We start from the raw sequence: 10633 nt of genomic DNA on the forward strand, positions 1-10633 counted from the left end.
TCTCCACAGACCCCAGAGAGAGGTTTGGCCACTTTGGCTTTTCCACACGGGCACAGCCTTGATCTCTGCTGAGCCTGGAACCAGCTGTGCTCTCGGATTTTGGGGGTCATGCCAGGGAAATGCAGCAGCAGCAGCTTCACTCTCCCCTCCTGTCCCCGTTTCAGATTTTGAGCCGGAGCCGGGGCTGGACACGGCCGTGAGCCTGACCACGGACACGCTGGTGACGCTGCCCACCACGGCGGCCGTGCTGCCCGTCACCGCTGCCCAGCCCGTGGCAACGCCCCTGGAGCCATCCCCCACCCCTCAGGACACCACCCCCGGGCAGGCCACCAGCACCTTCCTCATCCCCAGGACCACAGAAGCGCCGGTGGTGCCCAGCTGGAAAGCCACCACCACCAGCACCACGGCCAGCGAGCCCCCAACCACCACGGCCACCACCACCACTACCATGGCCACCACCACCACCACCACCACCACCACGGAGGCCACCACGACCACGAGCAGCACCACCGTGGCCACGGCCAAGCCCACCACCATCCGGAGGTTCCTGCCCCCCTTGGCCACCAAGGCAGCCACCACCCGGGCCACCACCCTGGAGACCCCCACCACACCCGTCCCCGAAACCAGCACGCCAACAGAGGTGGCCACGGCACGCCTTGTCCCCACCAGCACGGCCAAGCCCAGGGCCCTGCCAAAGCCCAGCACCTCGAGGACTGCAGAGTTCCCCGAGAAAAGCACGGCCTTGCCACCCACGGCCACCACGCTGCCGCCCACAGAGGCTCCCCAGGTAGGAGGCCAGAGCCCTTCCCAGCTGCTCGGGGCTCCTGGGCTCCGTGGGAAGCCAAGTGGTGGCCAAGGGAGGCCTTTGGTGCCCATCCATCCTCGGCACTTGCTCTGAGGGAGGTCGAGGCAGGCTGGGCTCTTCAGAGCGGAACGTCTGGGGAGCTGGCAGGAGGCAAAGGGGGAGTTCAGCCCAGGCAGGGGCTCAGGCTCCTGGGGGCACCCAGGATGTGCCACCAAGCCCGGTGACCCCTGCACTGCCTTCTTCAGAGCGGCTTCCCCAGGCAGGAGGGCAGCAGTGCCACATCCCGGGGACACAGCGACTTCCCCCGGGTTTGGTGTCATGTCCCAGCTCCCGGGAGTCCCAAACTCTCCTCAATTAAGGCTTGATGGTGCATTTCCAGCCCATCGGGTGTCCTGAGCAGGAATTTCAGCTCCCTCTCGCACTCAGAGCCCCTCAGGGGCCCTTTGCAGCCGCTTTGACTGAAAGGTGGAGTGATTTGTCTAAACTACTCTCTCTTTTCCGCCCGCAAATGCGCGCTCGGAGCGCTCGGGGCTCTCGTTGACCTTCAATTAATCCCTGTCACAAACGCGGCCGCTCGTGGGAAGCGCTGAGCCGTGCGCTGGCCCCGGGGCAGCGGGACATGGACACCGCTCCCACCCCCGCCCCAGACAGCTCCCGGCTCATCCCCAATCCCGGCTCATCCCGAATCCTGCTTTGTGACCGAGGCGGGCGGGAAGGAGCCGTTTGTCCCGGCAGGGAGGGATCCGGGCTCGGGGATGCTCCAGCTGCACGGACACACCGAGGGACAAGGGGGAAGGTGCAGGAGGTTTGGTCCCGAGGGGATGTGCAGGAGGCAGGGAATGGATCAGGGATGGGATGCAGGGGGTGGGATGGATCATATTCCCAGGCAATACTTGCCCTCGAGGCCGGGATCCCCTCCTTGCCGAGGGAATTGGGCAGGGACACCAGGGAGCTGGGCTGGGTGACAGCCCTGCAGCCTGGGTGACAGCCCTGCAGCCCGGGTGACAGCCCTGCAGCCTGGGTGGCAGCCCTGCAGCCCGGGTGACAGCCCTGCAGCCTGGGTGGCAGGACCCATCGTCCTGCTCCTGCCCTGTGCAGCAGGAAGGGGAGAAAGGAAGGGGGAAGGGACCTCTGGAGCTCATCCAGCAGCATCCGATCCTTCCCTTTGCTGTGCTGGTGTGGCACGGATGTTGTGTCACCTCCTGTTAGGAGTGAGTCACCTTCCAGCGGTGGCATCCAACCTGTGCCCTGGGGACAGTGCCCAGTGAAGGGTCTGGGATGTGATACTGGAGAAATCCCTCCCTCCTGTAAGGGTGGAGGGTCTGGAATGGGATACTGGAGAAATCCCTCCCTCCTGTAAGGGTGGAGGGTCTGGAATGGGATCTCTTTGGGAGAACTGCAGGGAACAGGTCCTGGGATGGGGACAGAGAATGGCCCAGCTCAGCCACGGTGGCCTCAGCCGTTTGGTGACCAAGTTGTAAGGTTGTGTTGTCACTGCGATACAGCTTCAGTGGCACAGGGAAGGGACACCCCAACGTTGTCCCCATGTCCCCCACCCTGTCCTCAGTCCAGCGATGTCCTCGCTGTGGACACCCTTTGGTCCTTGTCCCCTGCTCCACCTTGTCCTTTCTCCCAGATGGAGCCAGGGGAGGTGACAACAGCCCCTGACAAGGAGCCAGAGGTCCCGGCCAGCAGCGGCCCCAGCGGGGACTTCGAGATCCGGGAGGAGGAGGAGACGACTCGTCCCGACCTCGGGAACGAGGTGATGGCCGTGGTGACGCCGCCGGCGCCGGGGCCCGGCAGGAACGTGGAGACAGGGCTGATGGACAACACGATAGACTCAGGCAACTCGGCTGCTCAGCTGCCCCAGAAAAACATCCTGGAGAGGAAAGAGGTGTTGATAGGTGAGATGTGGGGCTGGAGGTTTGGGGGCACAGGGAGCTGGGCTGAACTGGGAGAGGGGACAGTCCTGGGATAACCCACACCCACCTCCTGAAATTGCTCCGTGGGCTGTCCCGGGGCCTCCATGCCTTTGCCAAGACAGCTCTTCACAATTTCCTTCTACTGAGATGGATTTCCAGGGAAAAAAAAAGAGATTTTAGTGCAAAGATTTTCTGTGGTCATAGCTCAGCACCCAGTGCTGCTCCCAACCTTCCAAAGCCGAAAACCAGGCTGGAATCCCGAATGATCTCCACAAAGAGTGGTAGTGCTGAGCCTGGTATAACCCACACCCACCTCCCAAAACTGCTCCATGGCTCTGCGGGGGTCCCAGGGGTCTCCAGGCCTTTGCCGGGAACGTTGTCCACAGTTTGTGCTGAGATGTGACAAAGATGTGCTGCGGTGGCCCAGCCCCTGCTGAGAGGCTGCTCCCGGAATTCCAGAGCCCAAAACCAGGCTGGAATCCCAAAGGATCCCCCCAGACTCTCTGCTGGAAGCCGGGCTGGGGATGGTGGTGGCACTGAGGGCAGGGGGTGGCACTGACGGTTGATGGTGACACTGAAGGCCATGGGGTGACATTGAGGACCAGAGTGGTGGCACTGACAGCCGTGGGTGGCACTGATGGCCATGGGTGGCACTGAGAGCCGTGGGTGGCACTGAGAGCCATGGGTGGCACTGACAGCCGTGGGTGGCACTGATGGCCATGGGTGGCACTGAGAGCCGTGGGTGGCACTGAGAGCTGTGGGTGGCACTGACAGCCATGGGTGGCACTGAGAGCTGTGGGTGGCACTGATGGCCATGGGTGGCACTGGGAGCTGTGGGTGGCACTGAGAGCTGTGGGTGGCACTGATGGCCATGGATGGCACTGACAGCCGTGGGTGGCACTGACAGGTGTGGGTGGCACTGACAGCTGTGGGTGGCACTGAGAGCTGTGGGTGGCACTGATGGCCGTGGGTGGCACTGAGAGCTGTGGGTGGCACTGACAGCTGTGGGTGGCACTGACAGCCGTGGGTGGCACTGACAGCTGTGGGTGGCACTGAGAGCCGTGGGTGGCACTGACAGGTGTGGGTGGCACTGATGGCCATGGGTGGCACTGAGAGCCGTGGGTGGCACTGACAGCCGTGGGTGGCACTGATGGCCATGGGTGGCACTGAGAGCTGTTGGTGGCACTGAGAGCTGTGGGTGGCACTGAGAGCTGTGGGTGGCACTGACAGGTGTGGGTGGCACTGAGAGCCGTGGGTGGCACTGAGAGCCGTGGGTGGCACTGACAGCCGTGGGTGGCACTGAGAGCCGTGGGTGGCACTGAGAGCCGTGGGTGGCACTGACAGCCGTGGGTGGCACTGACAGCTGTGGGTGGCACTGAGAGCCGTGGGTGGCACTGACAGCCGTGTCCCCTGCGTTGTTGCAGCGGTCATCGTGGGTGGCGTGGTGGGCGCCCTTTTCGCCGCCTTCCTGGTGATGCTGCTCATCTACCGCATGAAGAAGAAGGACGAGGGCAGCTACACCCTGGAGGAGCCCAAGCAGGCCAACGTCACCTACCAGAAGCCCGACAAGCAGGAGGAGTTCTACGCGTAGACAGAGAGCCCGGAGTGCCTCACGCTTCCTCCCTCCCTCCCTGCTCCAAACCTCCCCTCCTCTCCTCCATCCAGTCTCTCTCCCCTCCCTCCTCTCTCTCTTTTTTTGGGATCAGACTGTGAATTTTTAAATGCAAAACCCGCAGCGGCTGAAGGAGGAAACGCGTCCTTGGCATGGGGGGCACGGGGTGCCCGGAGCAGCACTGGGGTCACACGGAGCACTGCTGAGGTGACAGCGAGCAGCACCAGGGTCACACGGAGCACCCCGAGGTGACACCAGCACCCCAAGGTCACATTGAGCAGCACCACAGTGACACCGAGCAGCACCAAGGTGACACCGAACAGCTTTGAGGTCACACCGAGCACTGCCAAGGTCACATCGAGCACCCCGAGGTGACACCGAGCACTGCCAAGGTCACACCGAGCACCCCGAGGTGACACCAAGCACCGCTGGCCTTTCTGCTGGCGGGAGGGACGGGACACGGAGCCGATGCCAAGGAGCCGATGCCAGGGCAGCTGTGCCCGGGAATGCCCTGGAGAGCACGGGATGGGCTGCCCACGGAGCTGCCTGGAGCTTGACTGGACTTTTCCCACCGCCACCACCAGGACTCTGGGATTCAGAGACCTCCTGCCAGCCCTGGGGCGCAGGGGGTTTGCTTTGGATTTATTGCCCTTTTTTTTCCCATCCATAAAGGAAGGAGATTTCCTTCCCTCTGTCTCGTCTTTATTTTTTGGTTTTCTTTTGGAATGGGGTTGGTTGTTCTGCAAGATTCCCCTTCTGCTGGAAGAGAGAACGTGACTCTCCAACGCTCCTGGAACCTTGGGGAAAGCACAAGGGGCTGGAATACCTGGGATTCGCTCCTGGAGTGGGGAAAAAAGGAAATAAATACCAACTCTGGGGATGATCCCTTTGGATCAACATTCTGGAGAGCTTGTGGAGCTGCATCAGGACATCCCGGGCTGCTGCCATCCGGCCATCCCCTGGAATCTCTTGGATCCACATCTGGCTGCGGGGTTTGGCCAGGAAGGGACTTGGCTTGGGCTGGGTTTTCACTGTGACCACTAAAGCTCGGCTCTGCGGGACATTCCCTGGAGGAGCTGGGAATGGAGGAGCTGAATCCTCTCCCCGGCTCTTCCAGAGGGGATAGCAGAGCTCTGCAAGGTGTGGGATGCAGCCTAAGGAAGGAGATCCAAGCAGGGTCCATCCCTGTCCCCTCAGGGTGTGGCTCCGGAGGTGAGGAAGGGGAGGCAGAGCTACGGCTCAGCCCCAGGGCTGGTTGGATCATTGGAAAGATCCCAAAATCAATAGAAACACCCAGGATTGATGGTTTTCCTTTGTTTTTGAATCCCCAGGACTGATGGTTTTCCTTCACTGGTGTTTAAATCCCAGCATAACCCACAGGGCTGGAGAGAACCTGACCCAGGTGTCCCCTCCGAGGCTGCCCAGGGTGCAGATTAATTAATGCAGATATTTCAATTACGGTGTTTCAGTGAGGTGGCTCTTAATTAGCTGGAGCCCTGTTTGTGGGGTTTTGTTGTCACAATGGTCGTGATCTCGATGGGGTCCCACAGAGACTTTTGATTTGCTCTTGGAACAATTTAAATGGGAAAATTTGGGGGAAAAAGTCATTGCTTTGTGAATTAGCCTGCACAGAGCCAGGGACACTTTGGCCCCTGAGGGGGTTGGTGGATTTAGGGTTTTACAGCCCTGGTGGGGGTTACACGACAGAGGAGATCCATTGTGGAAGGGATTTGAGGCCAGAAGAATATTTTGAATATATATAAATACATATGTCCACTCCTGTACACCCACAGTAACACAGAGTTGGAAAGAAATGAAATCCCTGGAATTTCTCAGCGCACTGGGATGCTCACATGAGATTTGGAGTTGGGAACTGGGAGCTTTGGGCTGCTTTTCCCTGGGATGCAACACAAAATGACGAGCTGGCTTTGCTTTGGGATAGGGAACAGAGCCGCATGGATCAGCTTTAAATCCTCATTTTTGAGCTGTCAGCCTCAAAATCCTCGTGGTTTAGGTTATTGGAGCTTGGAGAAGGCCCTGTTGGATGTTTGGGGTGGTGGTGCTGGGAGTGACCATTTCCGTGTCCATCCTGGAGGGAGGATGAGGATGAAGGATGAGGATGCTCCAAAGGAGGGAACACACTCAGAAGGAGCCTGGTGCCAACCCAGAGCCGCTTCGTGCTGCTCCTGAGGGAGTTTGGACTCCTGGATTTGATGATTTGGAGGATTTTGGCCCTGTTGGGATCACACAAAGGGGAGTGGCACAAGTCAAGGTCACCAAGGCCACCCAAAATCCCCATCTTAGGGGAAAACCTGGATTTAATCTTTGGAGTTTGCTTTAAAAAAAACCCTCCCAGCTTAATCTTTTTAATGCTGCTTTTCAGAGCTGCCTCTTTAATCTTCTTCATTCCATTTTTTCCTCCTATTTAATAGTCTGAAGTTCCATAATACAATTTTTTTACTCACTCAAGCTTAACCTCGTCCCTCTCAGCTGGTGTTAGGTTGTAATCCCGGCACTTAAATCCATCACAGCTTTGGGAGTGAGGCAAGCTGGAGGTGGGAGGGTGAGAGGAGCCTGGGCAGGACTTTTGCAGTAATTAAAATACGAGATAAACACAATAAAAAAAGGTGAACTGCAAATCAGAAGTGATGAAATAATTCATTGTTTATCTCCTGCTCCCATGCTTTTGCTCTCCGCCTGGAGAGGGATGTGAGCTCCAGGAGAATTTTTTGTGTTTGGAGCCAACTTTTTGTGGTTGTGTAATGATGCCACAGCCTCTTGTGTCACCTCAGCTCCACGGGGCTGCTGGAGTCGATGTTTGAAGGGGAAAGAAAGTCTGGTTCTGACCCTGTGCCTCCCTCCAAGGAGCTGGGATGGAGCTGAATATGGGCAGGGTTTTTGGGGAAGTCCATCTGCCCAGGAAATCCCGGATGAACATTTCTCTGTGAGCAGAGCCACGGGGATGGACAAAGCCCCGAGGGCCGGTGCCTGGTGCAGGGGGAGGCAGCTGCTCCCTCCTGCAGCCACTCTGCTCCGGGGCTTTCCGGGGATTCCTGGTGGGAACACGGGTGTGGGACAGCCGAGGAGTCTCCACATGGGAGAAGCCATCCCCCAGAGCAGGATTTTGGGAAAATGAATTCCAGCGGGAGCGAAAGCATCTCCAGCATCTTCCCTTCCCAAAGCCGAGTCTGGCATTGTCCCCTCTGCCCAAATTCCCATCCCTCATGGTGATCCCAGCCAGAAACAGCTGGAGCAGTGCCCAGATGTGCTGGTCCTTCTCCAGCTGTGCTCCCCAAGGGATTTTTCCACGGTTTTTCCGTTTCTTTTCTGCCAGTTCCTGTGTGTGTGTGATGCGCTGGAGCCGCAGGGAGAACCTTGGCTCTTCCAGCTGGATAATTTTAGGAGTTTCTGGAATTGCATGGTGGTTGGGCTGCTCTGCCAGCTGTGCCAGCCTTGGGGCTCTCCCTGCTGGAGTTGCCGCAGGAGAATGATGGAGAATATCCAGCAGGAGAACAGCCAGGAGCTCCTGGGCCACATCCAAAGGGAAGGGAAGAGCAGAGAGCCCAAACCAGGGCTGGAATGGGGAGTTTGGGAAGGGCAGGACATGGAAGGGGCCCAGCAGCAGCAGGACCCAGCTCTCAGTGGGTTTTGCATGGCTGGGAGTTGTCCCTTAGCTCCAAAAACCTCTCTGATCTTGGATCTTTCAATGAAAACTCCAGGTGCCTCTGGTGGGATGGAGCTGTCCCTTAGCTCCAAAAACCTCTCTGATTTTGGACCTCTCCATAAGGAGCCGTGCTGGGGGATGCAGCTGCAGGGAAGGGGATGGGAAGGGGATGCCTCGGGCTGGGGGACTGCCAGGATGGGCTGCTTCACCTCAAATTTCCCCTCTCCCTCCCCAGCTTCCCTGGCAATCCCTGTCTGGGAGTTCCTTTGCCTCATCTCCAGCATTCTGAGCTCTCCCTGCTGCGAATCCCCAGCTCAGTTCCTTCTGCAGGAACAAACCCACCAGGCGAGAACTGGAATGGATTTTTAAATTCCCTTTTTCTCCCATAACCACCCTTGTAATGAACTTTTCCGCTCCAAGGTTTTCTGCCAGGCTCTGAAGTAACTCAGAGCTTTCAATCCAGAGAGGTTTGGTGGGAATGAGCTCCCTGGGATCCCTGGGGCTGTGGGAGCAGGGCTGGGGGCTCTGTGTGTATATAATATGTGTATGTAATTAATGTATATGTAGAGATGTATAGATGGGCACGGGGCCAGGGGGTTCTGCTCCTGGGGGGAAAAGGAGGAGGAAAAAGGAAAAGGAGGAGGAAAAAGAGGAAAAGGAGGAGGAAAAAGAGGAAAAGGAGGAGGCTTTGTCCTCCAGCACCCTGTGCTGGGCTCTGCAGCGCTTGGCCCCTGTCCCAAGGAATGTGGGATTCAGCCTTGGCCCCATTTCCAAGGGATGAAGGATCCCCTGTCCCAAAGGATGTGGGATTCCTCATCATTCCCTGTTCCAAGGGATGCAGGATTCCACCTCTCCAATTCCTGCTATTCCTCCCTCTCCTCCCTGCCCTTCACATCTCCCCGATCCCAGTCCTGATCTCAGTCCCAGTCCTGATCCCAAGCCCGATCCCGATCCCAATCCTGACCTCGATCCCAGTCCCGATCCCAGTCCTGATCTCAGTCCCAGTCCTGATCCCGATCCCTACCCCGACCTCGATCCCAGTCCTGATCCCAATCCCAGTCCTGATCCCAATCCCAGTCCTGATCCCAATCCCGATCCCAGTCCTGATCCCAATCCCAGTCCTGATCCCAATCCCAGTCCTGATCCCAATCCCAGTCCTGATCCCAATCCCGATCCCAGTCCTGATCCCAATCCCAGTCCTGATCCCAATCCCGATCCCAGTCCTGATCCCAATCCCAGTTCTGATCCCAATCCCAGTCCTGATCCCAAGCCCGATCCCAGTCCTGATCCCAGTCCGGACCTCGATCCCAGTCCCGATCCCAGTCCTGGTCTCAGGGGTTTGGGATCACCGGGGTGGGATCAGGAGACCTTTGCCGCTGTAGGGCTGGAGCAGGTCCGGGATGGGATCCCGGGGTGGATCCAAACCCCCGCAAGCTCCGGAGCCTCCCCAGTCCCGGTGCCGACAGCTGCCCCTTCTCTTAGGGGAGCCTCAGTCTGCAGATCCAAACTTTTTATTTCTATGTTTATTTTTCCCATCATTTTGATTTTTGGGTTAAAAAAAAACCTGATTTTTTTCACACCCCACATTCCAGTGCTTCTCCCAAGACCTCCAGGGCTCCAGGGATTTTTCCTGCAGGAATTCCCCCTGTTCAGGGCCCCCTGGCCGAAATCACGCCAGCCCAGCTGACAATCAAAGCAGACTCCCGAAAAACAGGAATCCATTGCAGTTTGATAGAAAAACTTTTTAAAATCCTCCCCTCCTCTCTCACCACTGCATCTCCAGGATAAACCGTCACCCACTGCTCCTCCTGTAAATAAACATCAAACCTTCTTGTATAAATTAAAAATAAAATAATTTTAAAAAAGACAAAAAAAAATTCCATTGATAAACATCCCAAAAATAAAATAAAATAAAAAATCTCCCTTTCCAGAAGATTGAAGTAATTCCAACTTCACTTTTTTTTGGAGCTGATTTCCAATCCCCACAGGAGAACAAAACAAAGATCTGGAACACTACAAATGTTGGAGTTTTCAATGAATCCGGGAGGGAAAAAAAATGCATGTAAATATTTTTAATAGGAGACATATCTTAAACAGAACTTTTTTTTGTATGTACATAACTCTCCTAGAGTTTAGTACTGAAATGGCTTCATAGTGTCTGTTTCAAAAAGGAAAGGAAAAGAAAATGTTTGTTATTGTTTTTGTTCTTACTCAATGGCCAAACTTTAAAAATAATGACAAAAAAAAAAAAGAGAAAAGACTCTAAAAATAATCTTTGCCAATGGATCTAGCACTGTAATGGTACTGTCTATTTTTTTTAATTATTTCTGTGCTGTGCCCATTTATAAAATGAGGAAAAGATGAAAAATAAAGTCATTTAAACATTGTCTGCCCAGGGCCTGGCCTGAGTTCTTGGTGCCGGCTGCTCCGGGCTCTGTCGTGCCCCGGGAGCGGAGGGAGAAGGTTCTGCCTGGCCCTGGGCCCACTGGGGTGGGCTTAATGGATGGTTTCCATGGCAACTGAGGAGCCTGGTCCATCCCAGCATAGCCATGGAGGATCCCAGTGCATCCATGGACGATCCCAGTGCAGCCATGGGAGATCCCAGTGCAGTCATGGACGATCCCAGTGCA

General features: G+C 56.6%; 1 protein-coding gene across 1 annotated transcript in view; it reads left to right on the forward strand.

The window, feature by feature from the left end:
- Nucleotides 1-10390, forward strand: part of SDC3 (syndecan 3) — a 52467-nt gene extending 42077 nt beyond the window's left edge. The window contains exons 3-5 of the mRNA XM_021528376.2: nucleotides 165-787; nucleotides 2442-2709; nucleotides 4152-10390. Of these exons, the coding sequence (XP_021384051.2) occupies nucleotides 165-787; nucleotides 2442-2709; nucleotides 4152-4318 (1058 nt within the window). The 3' untranslated portion in view covers nucleotides 4319-10390. The remainder of the gene's footprint in view (nucleotides 1-164; nucleotides 788-2441; nucleotides 2710-4151) is intronic.
- The last annotated feature ends 243 nt before the right edge of the window (nucleotides 10391-10633 follow it).

This window comes from Lonchura striata, chromosome 26, assembly GCF_046129695.1.
Source record: "Lonchura striata isolate bLonStr1 chromosome 26, bLonStr1.mat, whole genome shotgun sequence".
NCBI classification, from domain to species: Eukaryota; Metazoa; Chordata; class Aves; order Passeriformes; family Estrildidae; genus Lonchura; species Lonchura striata.